General features: G+C 34.1%; 1 protein-coding gene across 5 annotated transcripts in view; it reads right to left on the minus strand.

Annotated features, from left to right (window-relative positions):
• LOC139524483 (uncharacterized) overlaps positions 1 to 17,081 on the minus strand; it is a 56,379-nt gene that overhangs the window by 23,089 nt on the left and 16,209 nt on the right. For 4 of the 5 annotated variants that reach the window (XM_071319273.1, XM_071319270.1, XM_071319271.1 and 1 more), the window contains exon 5: positions 16,223 to 16,550. The exons of the other annotated variant lie outside the window; for it this stretch is intronic. In XM_071319273.1, the coding sequence (XP_071175374.1) occupies positions 16,223 to 16,550 (328 nt within the window). The remainder of the gene's footprint in view (positions 1 to 16,222; positions 16,551 to 17,081) is intronic. 5 annotated transcript variants of the gene reach the window in all.

The following is a 17,081-nucleotide window of genomic DNA, read 5'->3' on the forward strand; positions in this document are numbered from 1 at the left end:
CAATTTTACATCTTGTCAGATTTTCTCTTAATGCTTCGGATTTTGAGTTATAAGCCAAAAACTGCATTTTACCCCTATGTTCTATTTTAAGCTGTGGCAGCCATCTTGGTTGGTTGGCCGGGTCACGCCACACATTTTTTAAACTAGATAAACCAATGATGATTGTGGCCAAGTTTGGATTAATTTGGCCCAGTAGTTTCAGAGGAGAAGACTTCTGTAAAAGATAACTAAGATTTACGAGAAATGGTTAAAAATTGACTATAAAGGGCAATAACTCCTAAAGGGGTCAGCTGACCATTTCAGTCATGTTGACTTATTTGTAAATCTTACTTTGCTGAACATTGTTGCTGTTTACGGTTTATCTCTATCTATAATAATATTCAAGATAATAACCAATACCAGCAAAATTTCCTTAAAATTACTAATTCAGGGGCAGCAACCCAACATCAGGTTGTCTGATTCATCTGTAAATTTCTGGACACATAGATCTTGACCTGATAATCAATTTTACATCTTGTCATATTTTCTCTAAATGCTTTGGTTTTTGAGATATAAGCCAAAAACTGCATTTTACCCATATGTTCTATTTTAAGCTGTGGCAGCCATCTTGGTTGGTTGGCCGGATTACGCCACACATTTCTTTAACTAAATACCCCAATGACGATTGTGGCCAAGTTTGGATTAATTTGAACCAGTAGTTTCAGAGGAGAAGATTTTTGTAAAAGATAACTAAGATTTACGAAAAATGGTTAAAAATTGACTATACAGGGCAATAACTCCTAAAGGGGTCAACTGACCATTTCAGTCATGTTGACTTATTTGTAAATCTTACTTTGCTGAACATTGTTGCTGTTTACAGTTTATCTCTATCTATAATAATATTCAAGATAATAACCAATAACAGCAAAATTTCCTTAAAATTACAAATTCAGGGGCAGCAACCCAACATCAGGTTGTCTGATTTATCTGAAAATTTCTGGGCACATAGATCTGGACCTGATAATCAATTTTACATCTTGTCAGATTTCCTCTTAATGCTTTGGTTTTTGAGTTATAAGCCAAAATCTGCATTTTACCCCATGTACTATTTTAAGCTGTGGCGGCCATCTTGGTTGGTTGGCCGGGTCACGCCACACATTTTTTCAACTAGATACCCTAATGATGATTGTGGCCAAGTTTGGATTAATTTGGCCCAGTAGTTTCAGAGGAGAAGATTTTTGTAAAAGATTACTAAGATTTACGAAAAATGGTTAAAAATTGACTATAAAGGGCAATAACTCCTAAAGGGGTCAATTGACCATTTCAGTCATGTTGACTTATTTGTAAATCTTACTTTGCTGAACATTGTTGCTGTTTACAGTTTATCTCTATCTATAATAATATTCAAGATAATAACCAATAACAGCAAAATTTCCTTAAAATTACTAATTCAGGGGCAGCAACCCAACATCAGGTTGTCTGATTTATCTGAAAATTTCTGGGCACATAGATCTTGACCTGATAATCAATTTTACATCTTGTCAGATTTTCTCTTAATGCTTTGATTTTTGAGTTATAAGCCGAAAACTGCATTTTACCCCTATGTTCTATTTTAAGCTGTTCGGCCATCTTGGTTGGTTGGCCGGGTCACGCCACACATTTTGTAAACAAGATACCCTAATGATGATTGTGGCCAAGTTTGGATTAATTTGGCCCAGTAGTTTCAGAGGAGAAGATTTTTGTAAAAGATTACTAAGATTTACGAAAAATGGTTAAAAATTGATTATAAAGGGCAATAAGTCCTAAAGGAGTCAACTGACCATTTCAGTCATGTTGACTTATTTGTAAATCTTACTTTGCTGAACATTGTTGCTGTTTACAGTTTATCTCTATCTATAATAATATTCAAGATAATAACCAATAACAGCAAAATTTCCTTAAAATTACTAATTCAGGGGCAGCAACCCAACATCAGGTTGTCTGATTCATCTGTAAATTTCTGGGCACATAAATTTCGACCTGATAATCAATTTTACATCTAATCAGATTTCCTCTTAATGCTTTGGTTTTTGAGTTATAAGCCAAAAACTGCATTTTACCCCATGTACTATTTTAAGCTGTGGCGGCCATCTTGGTTGGTTGGCCGGGTCACGCCACACATTTTTAAACTAGATACCCTAATGATGATTGTGGCCAAGTTTGGATTAATTTGGCCCAGTAGTTTAAGAGGAGAAGATTTTTGTAAAAGATAACTAAGATTTACGAAAAATGGTTAAAAATTGACTATAAAGGGCAATAACTCCTTAAGAGGTCAATTGACCATTTCAGTCATGATGACTTATTTGTAAATCTTACTTTGCTGAACATTGTTGCTGTTTACAGTTTATCTCTATAATAATATTCAAGATAATAACCAATAACAGCAAAATTTCCTTAAAATTACTAATTCAGGGGCAGCAACCCAACATCAGGTTGTCTGATTCATCTGTAAATTTCTGGGCACATAGATCTTGACCTGATAATCAATTTTACATCTTGTCAGATTTTCTCTTAATGCTTTGGTTTTTGAGTTATAAGCCAAAAACTGCATTTTACCCCTATGTTCTATTTTAAGCTGTGGCCGCCATCTTTGTTGGTTGGCCGGGTCACGCCACACATTTTTAAACTAGATACCCTAATGATGATTGTGGCCAAGTTTGGATTAATTTGGCCCAGTAGTTTCAGAGAAGAAGATTTTTGTAAAAGATTACTAAGATTTAAGAAAAATGGTTAAAAATTGACTATAAAGGGCAATAAGACCTAAAGGGGTCAGCTGACCATTTCAGTCATGTTGACTTATTTGTAAATCTTACTTTGCTGAACATTGTTGCTGTTTACAGTTTATCTCTATAATAATATTCAAGATAATAACCAATAACAGCAAAATTTCCTTAAAATTACTAATTCAGGGGCAGCAACCCAACATCAGGTTGTCTGATTCATCTGTAAATTTCTGGGCACATAGATTTCTACCTGATAATCAATTTTACATCAATCAGATTTCCTCTTAATGCTTTGGTTTTTGAGTTATAAGCCAAAAACTGCATTTTACCCCTATGTTCTATTTTAAGCTGTGGCGGCCATCTTGGTTGGTTGGCCGGGTCACGCCACACATTTTTTTAACGAGATACCCTAATGATGATTGTGGCCAAGTTTGGATTAATTTGGCCCAGTAGTTTCAGAGGAGAAGACTTCTGTAAAAGATTACTTAGATTTACGAAAAATGGTTTAAAATTGACTATAAAGGGCAATAACTCCTAAAAGGGTCAACTGACCATTTCAGTCATATTGACTTATTTGTAAATCTTACTATGTTGTACATCATTGCTGTTTACAGTTTATCTCTATCTATAATAATATTCAAGATAATAACCAATAACAGCAAAATTTCCTTAAAATTACTAATTCAGGGGCAGCAACCCAACATCAGGTGGTCTGATTCATCTGTTAATTTCTGGACACATAGATTTTGACCTGATAATCAATTTTACATCTTGTCAGATTTCCTCTAAATGCTTTGGTTTTTGAGATATAAGCCAAAAACTGCATTTTACCCCTATGTTCTATTTTAAGCTGTGGCAGCCATCTTGGTTGGTTGGCCGGGTTACGCCACACATTTCTTTAACAAGATACCCCAATGATGATTGTGGCCAAGTTTGGATTAATTTGAACCAGGAGTTTCAGAGGAGAAGATTTTGGTAAAAGATAACTAAGATTTACGAAAAATGGTTAAAAATTGACTATACAGGGCAATAACTCCTAAAGGGGTCAACTGACCATTTCAGTCCTGTTGACTTATTTGTAAATCTTACTTTGCTGAACATTGATGCTGTTTAGTTTATCTCTATCTATAATAATATTCAAGATAATAACCAATACCAGCAAAATTTCCTTAAAATTACTAATTCAGGGGCAGCAACCCAACATCAGGTTGTCTGATTCATCTGTAAATTTCTGGACACATAGATCTTGACCTGATAATCAATTTTACATCTTGTCATATTTTCTCTAAATGCTTTGGTTTTTGAGATATAAGCCAAAAACTGCATTTTACCCATATGTTTTTATTTTAAGCTGTGGCAGCCATCTTGGTTGGTTGGCCGGATTACGCCACACATTTCTTTAACTAAATACCCCAATGACGATTGTGGCCAAGTTTGGATTAATTTGAACCAGTAGTTTCAGAGGAGAAGATTTTTGTAAAAGATAACTAAGATTTACGAAAAATGGTTAAAAATTGACTATACAGGGCAATAACTCCTAAAGGGGTCAACTGACCATTTCAGTCATGTTGACTTATTTGTAAATCTTACTTTGCTGAACATTGTTGCTGTTTACAGTTTATCTCTATCTATAATAATATTCAAGATAATAACCAATAACAGCAAAATTTCCTTAAAATTACAAATTCAGGGGCAGCAACCCAACATCAGGTTGTCTGATTTATCTGAAAATTTCTGGGCACATAGATCTGGACCTGATAATCAATTTAACATCTTGTCAGATTTCCTCTTAATGCTTTGGTTTTTGAGTTATAAGCCAAAATCTGCATTTTACCCCATGTACTATTTTAAGCTGTGGCGGCCATCTTGGTTGGTTGGCCGGGTCACGCCACACATTTTTCAACTAGATACCCTAATGATGATTGTGGCCAAGTTTGGAGTAATTTGGCCCAGTAGTTTCAGAGGAGAAGATTTTTGTAAAAGATTACTAAGATTTACGAAAAATGGTTAAAAATTGACTATAAAGGGCAATAACTCCTAAAGGGGTCAATTGACCATTTCAGTCATGTTGACTTATTTGTAAATCTTACTTTGCTGAACATTGTTGCTGTTTACAGTTTATCTCTATCTATAATAATATTCAAGATAATAACCAATAACAGCAAAATTTCCTTAAAATTACTAATTCAGGGGCAGCAACCCAACATCAGGTTGTCTGATTTATCTGAAAATTTCTGGGCACATAGATCTTGACCTGATAATCAATTTTACATCTTGTCAGATTTTCTCTTAATGCTTTGATTTTTGAGTTATAAGCCGAAAACTGCATTTTACCCCTATGTTCTATTTTAAGCTGTTGCAGCCATCTTGGTTGGTTGGCCGGGTCACGCCACACATTTTGTAAACAAGATACCCTAATGATGATTGTGGCCAAGTTTGGATTAATTTGGCCCAGTAGTTTCAGAGGAGAAGATTTTTGTAAAAGATTACTAAGATTTACGAAAAATGGTTAAAAATTGATTATAAAGGGCAATAAGTCCTAAAGGAGTCAACTGACCATTTCAGTCATGTTGACTTATTTGTAAATCTTACTTTGCTGAACATTGTTGCTGTTTACAGTTTATCTCTATCTATAATAATATTCAAGATAATAACCAATAACAGCAAAATTTCCTTAAAATTACTAATTCAGGGGCAGCAACCCAACATCAGGTTGTCTGATTCATCTGTAAATTTCTGGGCACATAAATTTCGACCTGATAATCAATTTTACATCTAATCAGATTTCCTCTTAATGCTTTGGTTTTTGAGTTATAAGCCAAAAACTGCATTTTACCCCATGTACTATTTTAAGCTGTGGCGGCCATCTTGGTTGGTTGGCCGGGTCACGCCACACATTTTTAAACTAGATACCCTAATGATGATTGTGGCCAAGTTTGGATTAATTTGGCCCAGTAGTTTAAGAGGAGAAGATTTTTGTAAAAGATAACTAAGATTTACAAAAAATGGTTAAAAATTGACTATAAAGGGCAATAACTCCTTAAGAGGTCAATTGACCATTTCAGTCATGATGACTTATTTGTAAATCTTACTTTGCTGAACATTGTTGCTGTTTACAGTTTATCTCTATAATAATATTCAAGATAATAACCAATAACAGCAAAATTTCCTTAAAATTACTAATTCAGGGGCAGCAACCCAACATCAGGTTGTCTGATTCATCTGTAAATTTCTGGGCACATAGATCTTGACCTGATAATCAATTTTACATCTTGTCAGATTTTCTCTTAATGCTTTGGTTTTTGAGTTATAAGCCAAAAACTGCATTTTACCCCTATGTTCTATTTTAAGCTGTGGCCGCCATCTTTGTTGGTTGGCCGGGTCACGCCACACATTTTTAAACAAGATACCCTAATGATGATTGTGGCCAAGTTTGGATTAATTTGGCCCAGTAGTTTCAGAGAAGAAGATTTTTGTAAAAGATTACTAAGATTTAAGAAAAATGGTTAAAAATTGACTATAAAGGGCAATAAGACCTAAAGGGGTCAGCTGACCATTTCAGTCATGTTGACTTATTTGTAAATCTTACTTTGCTGAACATTGTTGCTGTTTACAGTTTATCTCTATAATAATATTCAAGATAATAACCAATAACAGCAAAATTTCCTTAAAATTACTAATTCAGGGGCAGCAACCCAACATCAGGTTGTCTGATTCATCTGTAAATTTCTGGGCACATAGATTTCTACCTGATAATCAATTTTACATCAATCAGATTTCCTCTTAATGCTTTGGTTTTTGAGTTATAAGCCAAAAACTGCATTTTACCCCTATGTTCTATTTTAAGCTGTGGCGGCCATCTTGGTTGGTTGGCCGGGTCACGCCACACATTTTTTTAACGAGATACCCTAATGATGATTGTGGCCAAGTTTGGATTAATTTGGCCCAGTAGTTTCAGAGGAGAAGACTTCTGTAAAAGATTACTTAGATTTACGAAAAATGGTTTAAAATTGACTATAAAGGGCAATAACTCCTAAAAGGGTCAACTGACCATTTCAGTCATATTGACTTATTTGTAAATCTTACTATGTTGTACATCATTGCTGTTTACAGTTTATCTCTATCTATAATAATATTCAAGATAATAACCAATAACAGCAAAATTTCCTTAAAATTACTAATTCAGGGGCAGCAACCCAACATCAGGTGGTCTGATTCATCTGTTAATTTCTGGACACATAGATTTTGACCTGATAATCAATTTTACATCTTGTCAGATTTCCTCTAAATGCTTTGGTTTTTGAGATATAAGCCAAAAACTGCATTTTACCCCTATGTTCTATTTTAAGCTGTGGCAGCCATCTTGGTTGGTTGGCCGGGTTACGCCACACATTTCTTTAACAAGATACCCCAATGATGATTGTGGCCAAGTTTGGATTAATTTGAACCAGGAGTTTCAGAGGAGAAGATTTTGGTAAAAGATAACTAAGATTTACGAAAAATGGTTAAAAATTGACTATACAGGGCAATAACTCCTAAAGGGGTCAACTGACCATTTCAGTCCTGTTGACTTATTTGTAAATCTTACTTTGCTGAACATTGATGCTGTTTAGTTTATCTCTATCTATAATAATATTCAAGATAATAACCAATAACAGCAAAATTTCCTTAAAATTACTAATTCAGGGGCAGCAACCCAACATCAGGTTGTCTGATTCATCTGTAAATTTCTGGGCACATAGATTTCGACCTGATAATCAATTTTACATCTTGTCAGATTTCCTCTTAATGCTTTGGTTTTTGAGTTATAAGCCAAAAACTGCATTTTACCCCATGTTCTATTTTAAGCTGTGGCGGCCATCTTGGTTGGTTGGCCGGGTCACGCCACACATTTTTAAACAAGATACCCTAATGATGATTGTGGCCAAGTTTGGATTAATTTGGCCCAGTAGTTTCAGAGGAGAAGATTTTTGTAAAAGATTACTAAGATTTACGAAAAATGGTTAAAAATTGATTATAAAGGGCAATAAGTCCTAAAGGGGTCAACTGACCATTTCAGTCATGTTGACTTATTTGTAAATCTTACTTTGCTGAACATTGTTGCTGTTTACAGTTTATCTCTATCTATAATAATATTCAAGATAATAACCAATAACAGCAAAATTTCCTTAAAATTACTAATTCAGGGGCAGCAACCCAACATCAGGTTGTCTGATTCATCTGTAAATTTCTGGGCACATAAATTTCGACCTGATAATCAATTTTACATCTAATCAGATTTCCTCTTAATGCTTTGGTTTTTGAGTTATAAGCCAAAAACTGCATTTTACCCCATGTTCTATTTTAAGCTGTGGCGGCCATCTTGGTTGGTTGGCCGGGTCACGCCACACATTTTTAAACAAGATACCCTAATGATGATTGTGGCCAAGTTTGGATTAATTTGGCCCAGTAGTTTCAGAGGAGAAGATTTTTGTAAAAGATTACTAAGATTTAAGAAAAATGGTTAAAAATTGACTATAAAGGGCAATAAGTCCTAAAGGGGTCAACTGACCATTTCAGTCATGTTGACTTATTTGTAAATCTTACTTTGCTGAACATTGTTGCTGTTTACAGTTTATCTCTATCTATAATAATATTCAAGATAATAACCAATAACAGCAAAATTTCCTTAAAATTACTAATTCAGGGGCAGCAACCCAACATCAGGTTGTCTGATTCATCTGTAAATTTCTGGGCACATAGATTTCGACCTGATAATCAATTTTACATCTTATCAGATTTCCTCTTAATGCTTTGGTTTTTGAGTTATAAGCCAAAAACTGCATTTTACCCCTATGTTCTATTTTAAGCTGTGGCGGCCATCTTGGTTGGTTGGCCGGGTCACACCACACATTTTTAAACTAGATACCCTAATGATGATTGTGGCCAAGTTTGGATTAATTTTCCCAGTAGTTTCAGAGAAGATTTTTGTAAAAGATTACTTGGATTTACGAAAAATGGTTAAAAATGGACTATACAGGGCAATAACTCCTAAAGGGGTCAACTGACCATTTCAATCATGTTGACTTATTTGTAAATCTTACTTTGCTGAACATTGTTGCTTTTTGCAGTTTATCTCTATCTATAATAATATTCAAGATAATAACCAATAACAGCAAAATTTCCTTAAAATTACTAATTCAGGGGCAGCAACCCAACATCAGGTTGTCTGATTTATCTGAAAATTTCTGGGCACATAGATCTTGACCTGATAATCAATTTTACATCTTCTCAGATTTCCTCTTAATGCTTTGGTTTTTGAGTTATAAGCCAAAAACTGCATTTTACCCCCTGTTCTATTTTAAGCTGTGGCGGCCATCTTGGTTGGTTGGCCGGGTCTGGCCACACATTTTTAAACAAGATACCCTAATGATGATTGTGGCCAAGTTTGGATTAATTTGGCCCAGTAGTTTCAGAGGAGAAGATTTTTGTAAAAGATCACTAAGATTTAAGAAAAATGGTTAAAAATTGACTATAAAGGGCAATAAGTCCTAAAGGGGTCAACTGACCATTTCAGTCATGGTGACTTATTTGTAAATCTTACTTTGCTGAACATTGTTGCTGTTCACAGTTTATCTCTATCTATAATAATATTCAAGATAATAACCAATAACAGCAAAATTTCCTTAAAATTACTAATTCAGGGGCAGCAACCCAACATCAGGTGGTCTGATTCATCTGTTAATTTCTGGACACATAGATCTTGACCTGATAATCAATTTTACATCTTGTCAGATTTCCTCTAAATGCTTTGGTTTTTGAGATTTAAGCCAAAAACTGCATTTTACCCCTATGTTCTATTTTAAGCTGTGGCGGCCATCTTGGTTAGTTTGCCGGGTCACGCCACACATTTCTATAACTAGATACCCAAATGATGATTGTGGCCAAGGTTTGATTAATTTGGCCACGTAGTTTTTCAGAGGAGAAGATTTTTGTAAAAGATTACTAAGATTTAAGAAAAATGGTTAAAAATTGACTATAAAGGGCAATAACTCCTAAAGGGTCCACTGACCATTTCCGTAATGTTGACTTATTTGTAAATCTTACTATGCTGTACATCATTGCTGTTTACAGTTAATCTCTATCTATAATAATATTTGAGATAATAACCAATAACAGCAAAATTTCCTTAAAATTACTAATTCAGGGGCAGCAACCCAACATCAGGTTGTCTGAATCATCTGTAAATTCTGGGCACATAGATCTCGACCTGATAACCAATTTTACATCTAATCAGATTTCCTCTTAATGCTTTGGTTTTTGAGTTATAAGCCAAAAACTGCATTTTACCCCTATGTTCTATTTTAAGCTGTGGCGGCCATCTTGGTTGGTTGGCCGGGTCACGCCACACATTTTTTAAACGAGATACCCTAATGATGATTGTGGCCAAGTTTGGATTATTTTGGCCCAGTAGTTTCAGAGGAGAAGATTTTTGTAAAAGATTACTTAGATTTACGAAAAATGGTTAAAAATTGACTATAAAGGGCAATAACTCCTAAAGGGGTTAACTGACCATTTCAGTCATGTTGACTTATTTGTAAATCTTACTATGTTGTACATCATTGCTGTTTACAGTTTATCTCTATCTATAATAATATTCAAGATAATAACCAATAACAGCAAAATTTCCTTAAAATTACTAATTCAGGGGCAGCAACCCAACATCAGGTTGTCTGATTTATCTGAAAATTTCTGGGCACATAGATCTTGACCTGATAATCAATTTTACATCTTGTCAGATTTCCTATTAATGCTTTGGTTTTTGAGTTATAAGCCAAAAACTGCATTTTACCCCTATGTTCTGTTTTAAGCTGTGGCGGCCATCTTGGTTTGTTCGCCAGGTCACGCCAAACATTTTTATAACTAGATACCCCAATGATGATTGTGGCCAAGTTTAGATTAATTTGGCCAAGTAGTTTCAGAGGAGAAGATTTTTGTAAAAGATTACTAAGATTTAAGAACTAGAGGCTCTCAAGAGCCTGTGTCGCTCACCTGTTACTGTATTTACTGAAGTCGGCCATCTTGGTTGGTAAGCAGGGTCATTAGACAGTTTTTTTAAAGAGATACCCTAGTAATGTTTGTTGCCAAGTTTGGTTAAATTTGGCCCATAGTTTTAGAAAAGAAGATTTTTGTACAAGTTACAAGTTACAAAAATGACAAAAAGTTGTTCAATATTGACTATAAAAGGCAATAACTCCTTAAGGGGTCCTCTAACAATTTTGATCATGTTAACTTATTTGTAGATCTTACTTTGCTGAACATTATTGCTGTTTACAGTTTATCTCTATCTATAATAGTTTTCAAGATAATAACCAAAAACTGCAAAATTTCCTTAAAATTACCAATTTTAGGGCAGCAACTCAACAATGGGTTGACAGATTCATCTGAAAATTTGTGAGGGGATAGATCTTATTCTGATGGACATTTAAATCTTAAAAGATTTGCCCTAAATGTCTTAGTTTCAAAGATATAAGGCAAAAACTGCATTTTACCACTATGTTCTAATTTTAGCCATGTCGGCCATTTTGTTTGGTAGCGGGAGTCATCGGACACATTTTTTCAACTATATACCTTAATGATAATTGTGGCCAAGTTTGGTTAAATTTGGTTAAGTAGTTTCAGAGAAGAAGATTTTTGTACAAGTTACAAAAAATGACGAAAAGTTGTTGAAAATTGACTATAAAGAGCAATAACTCCTTAAGGGGTTGACTGACAATTTTGGTCAAGTTGACCTATTTGTAGGTCTTACTTTGCTGAACATTATTGCTGTTTACAGTTTATCTCTATCTATAATAGTATTCAAGATAATAACCAAAAACTGCAAAATTTCCTTAAAAAAAACAATTCAGGGGCAGCAACCCAACAACAGATTGTCCGATTCGTCTGAAAATTTCAGGGCTGATAGATCTTGACCTGATCATCAATTTTGCTCTAAATGCTTTGGTTTCAAAGATATAGGCCAAAATATACATTTTACCCCTGTGTTCTATTTTTAGCCATGGCGGCCATCTTGGTTGGATGGCCAGGTCATTGGACACATTTTTTTAACTAGATACCCCAATGATGATTGTGGACAAGTTTGGTTAAATTTGGCCCAGTAGGTTCAGAGGAGAAGATTTTTGTAAAAGTTTACGGACGACAGACGACGGACGACGGACGCCAAGTGATGAGAAAAGCTCACTTGACCTTTCAGGTCAGGTGAGCTAAAAATGGTTAAAAATTGACTATAAAGGGCAATAACTCCTAAAGGGGTCCACTGACCATTTCGGTAATGTTGACTTATTTGTAAATCTTACTATGCTGTACATCATTGCTGTTTACAGTTTATCTCTATCTATAATAATATTAAAGATAATAACCAAAAACAGCAAAATTTCCTTTAAATTACCAATTCAGGGGCAGCAACCCAACAACCGGTTGTCTGATTCATTTACAAATTTCAGGGCACATAGATCTTGACCTGATAAACAATTTTATCCCAATCAGATTTGCTCTAATTCTTTGGTTTTTGAGTATTAAGCCAAAAACTGCATTTGACCCTTATGTTCTATTTTTAGCCATGGCGGCCGTCTTGGTTTGTTGGCCAGGTCACGCCACACATTTTTTAAATTACCCCAATGATGATTGTGGCCAAGTTTGGATTAATTTGGCCCAGTAATAAGTTTCAGAGGAGAAGATTTTTGTAAGAGATTACTAAGTTTTACGAAAAATGGTAAAAAATTGACTATAAAGGGCAATAACTCCTAAAGGGGTCAACTGACCATTTCAGTCATGTTGACTTATTTGTATATCTTACTTTGCTGAACATTATTGCTGTTTACAGTTTATCTCTATCTATAATAATATTCAAGATAATAACCAAAAACTGCAAAATTTCCTAAAAATTACTAATTCAGGGGCAGCAACCCAACAACGGGTTGTCCAATTCATCTCAAAATTTCAGGGCACATAGATTTTGACCTGATAAACAATTTTATCCCATTCAGGGGTTAAGAAATTTTGTATTAGCTCACTAGCCCACGGCTAATTGGTAGCATGATTTTACTAGCCCTGTTGGAAGAACTACTAGCCCAGCAAAACTGACCCGCTAGCCCTAGTTTGCCTCACAAATTCTGAGTTTGCTGCAAAAACAATGAATTATATAAAGTTAACAATTTTGATCAATTTTACAGTAGATTTGTGCAAATTAAATACTCAAAACTATCCAATTACTGGCATTAGGAGATATATATATAAGTAATTGATAATTGAATATTCACTAAATATTCTTTAATAATGAGTTGCCTAAATCCCAACATGATACAAGTCTTCAAGTTCTTGAGGGTTTTTACCAGATACATTATCGCGTTTGTTTAAAAGAATTATCAGCTGACTAATTACGTAATGCTCATATTGGTTATCAGTTTATAAAATTATAACCACTAATATTTATGTGAATAAATATCACCATCTATAGCTTTTATTTTCTATAATTGTTTTATAAACAAAGTTCAGTAATGTCCATATTTACATTTATTACAGGTAAGCTAATTGTGGCCTTTAATAGATTACAACCTAAGCACGGCCTTTTAACTTAACTGAAATTGTATTTGTAAAAAGTTTTTCTTTAAACATCGATTGATTGATTGTTGGTTGCTTAACGTCCAGTGGCAAATATTTCATGCATAATCAGGATGAGAACATGTTCACAATAAATACAATAGAGGCTATCTTGGAATATGCTCGGGAACACTTGGACTTGCCTTTTGTTATCTATTAATCATGTGGGTTTTTTTTTTGTCTAATATGTTTCCTCATTTTTATTTGTATTGTAGTCCTGTATGTTGTCATTTCAATGTTATATTTAACATTGCCATTAAAGTGTAAGGCTTGGCATGCCTCAAAACCAGGTTCAACACACCATTTTTTCCTTTAAAATGTCTTGTACCAAGTCAGGAAGATGGCCATTGTTTTAATACTGTTCGTTTTAGTGTGTGTTTCATTTTAACATTGCGTAGTTTGTTTTCTTTTATTTTTAGTGTAAATTCACATTGCGACAATACATGTCACGGTACTTGTCTATCTCAAATTCACGTTTTTGGTTTAGATGTTATATTTGTTATTCTCGTGGGATTTTGTCTGATGCTTAGTCCGTTTCTGTGTGTGTTACATTTTTAGTGTTGTGTACTTGTTCTTCTCTTATATTTAATGCGTTTCCCTCGGTTTTAGTTTTTTACCCTGATTTTGTTTTTTGTCCATGGATTTTTGAGTTTTGTACAGCGGTATACTACTGTTGTCTTTATTAAAGTTTTCCGAGACTGTTCATTATTAGATCATGGTTCTGGAGGCTTCTTTACAGTATGTAAACAATAACAAAATGACGATCATAACATGTTTCAAAGGTTATATCTGACAAAAGTCAGGTTTCTGCTGCCAAAAAAGATTCACATTTATATTGCAATAAATTATTCAGAAGGAGGTGCAATCAGGTTTCATATAAAGCCTGTACTGATACATCGATATTGAAAGTTCGGGATCAATTCAAAGTTATTTGTTCTATTTTAAAACTTGTACAAAATATGTTAACATTCTGATGACGTAGTCGAATCTGATTGGCTTAGATAGAAAAGTGATGAGGGGAGTTGTCCCGTTCTATTTTAGAAACACCAAAATTTTTTCTCACTAGTCCGTCGGGCATATTGGGTTACAAATTTGGTTGCCCGAGGCCTAAATGCTGTAGTCCCGGGCGTCGGGCTAGTGGATTTTTTAACCCCTGTCCCATTTCAGATCTGCTTTAAGGGCATACGATACAGTTTTGATCCTGTATTTACAAGTTCATGAAAATTTGCATATAGGCTATTTTTTACCTGATTAAATCAAATATGTAACAAAAAATATACCTTCATGTGCTACTTTTTGAGTAAAATGAGGTCGAAATTTTGTATATTTGCTCAAAATTCAGATTTGTTGCCGTAATTTCTTTTTCGAAAGAAAGACATTACTTTTTTGTTATAAAAGATAAACACAAATTGTTTTTTGTTAAATAATCGGTAATTTCTGTATTTTATAATTATCCTTAAAAAATATGCATTTTTTTATTCAGAAATAACTCATATTTATCAAATGTTCATGCATTGAGGAAAAAACGTCATTTTTACTGCATGTTTATCAAAATTAAAAAAAATCCTCTATTTACAGTTTTATATGCTCTTCAACTTTGTATTTGTTTGGCTTTTTAACTATTTTGATCTGAGCGTCACTGATGAGTCTTATGTAGACGAAACGCGCGTCTGGCGTATAAAATTATAATCCTGGTACTTTTGATAACTAATTATAAAATTTGGGTCATATAATCTCCCTGCAAAATGAAACAAAATGCCGTTTTGAAAAATATGGGTCCATGAACTCGTTTTCAAATTAAATCAGTTTGAATGATAAAAATCAGTCAAAAAATGCATCTTGTCCCGATATGTCACAGTTTGACGTCGCGAAAACAACAAATTACGTTAGCAACGTCATTACCTTCCCTGTAACTGTATCGTATGCCCTTAAATACTTTGGTTTTTGAGTTATAGGCCAAAAACTGCATTTGACCCCTATGTTTTATTTTTAGCCATGGCGGCCATCTTGGTCGGTTGGACGGGTCACGCCACAAATTTTTTTAACTAGATACCCCAATGATGATTGTGGCCAAGTTTGGATTAATTTGGCCCAGTAGTTTCAGAGGAGAAGATTTTTGTAAAAGTTAACGACGACGGATGACGGGCCAGGTGAGCTAAAAAGAAATCTGCGCAAATGAAAGAATGGAAAGGAGCATGTTCAATAAGGTCCTAAAATGGCCCCCTATTTTAGTGTAAATTTCAAATTTGGATTTATTGACCAATATCACGATAAATTGTAGCTTATACATTGACTAGATAGGATATGAGCCATTCTGTTGAAAATTTTACGTTTCTGCGTTTCATTATGACGTCACAAGTTGTACTCATATTGATTTTTCACGAGAAAATCAATGAAAATGGGTAAATTTCCAAAGATTATTTGACAGGAAACATAGAGCGCATACGTTGACAACAAAGATCTTTTAAAATAATGTTTGTGAAGACATTTAATATGTCTTATTTGAATATTAAGCTTGTCGACGCCTGCGCTCTGTGTTTCCTTGTCCTTTATTTGGTTGAAATCCAGCTCTTTTTGGGATGTAAAAATCAACGTGTAAGAATTAAACTTTGACAAAAACAGCTCTGTTTAACTTTCTCACATGTCTTTAAGGCAACTTAAAACAATTATTGTCTTGTAACCATGAACTTTATAATTGGGGCCAAATATGGCACTTACGGAACTTACTCCTTTCAAAATCTGCACAAATGTCATACGCATGTCTGATGATTTCAAGCATGCCTTCTAAATATAACTTTGAACAAGGATATATTTGTACAGAAAGATTATACTTATTGTCTTACCTCCCATTTTCTGACAAGCCTTGACAGTCACTACTTTCTTATCACCGAGTTCTTGTCCAGGGTTCTCTAAAATAACATTCCTTTCATTAAAATCAACAAATACAAAAACAAAGCGACATCTTGGAATAGACAATGCATCTGGATCAGCAACCTTTAATAAGAATGGCTTCATTGGAACATCTTTCTGCTGCAATGCTGATGTTATTATTCTATGATGTAAATCCTGTGTTTCTTCATAGAAACTTAGGATACAAATAGATTCCTCCAAGTTTCCACTGAATATCTTATCTAGTATATTCATTCCTCTTGGTGTATTCGACCTATTCTGCTGAAATAAAAATTTTAAGTTATGAAAAACAATACACATAGTTTTCAAAGACAGTTTAACTTAAAATCACCAATTATAAGTTTAAAACATTGTCGTAAATCAGATATTTTGTCAAATGTTTAAGATTGTCAAATGTCTGTATACACATTATTCTGAGTACAAGCATATAAAGCATTTGTATACAGAAAACCCTGTGCAGTTGGAAAGGTTTTACAGCTTATTTATGATCAAATAGAAAAATAAAAAGTTAAATGCATTTATTTCCCTTCCTAATTTGATCTGATCAACAGTTTACAGATATAAGAAGATGTGGTATGAATGCCAATGCGACAACTCTCCATCCAAGTCACAATTCAGATAAAAGTGAACCATTATGGGTAAAAGTATGGTCTTCCACAGGGAGCCTTGGCTCACACCAAACATCAAGCTATAAAGGGCCTCACAAATCTATATCAAAACCGAGAAACGAGAAACACTTATGAACCTCATCAACTAGCAACTTTACCTGACAATATCGGGGAAAAGGTATTT

Source organism: Mytilus edulis, chromosome 5, assembly GCF_963676685.1.
Source record: "Mytilus edulis chromosome 5, xbMytEdul2.2, whole genome shotgun sequence".
Classification (NCBI taxonomy): Eukaryota; Metazoa; Mollusca; class Bivalvia; order Mytilida; family Mytilidae; genus Mytilus; species Mytilus edulis.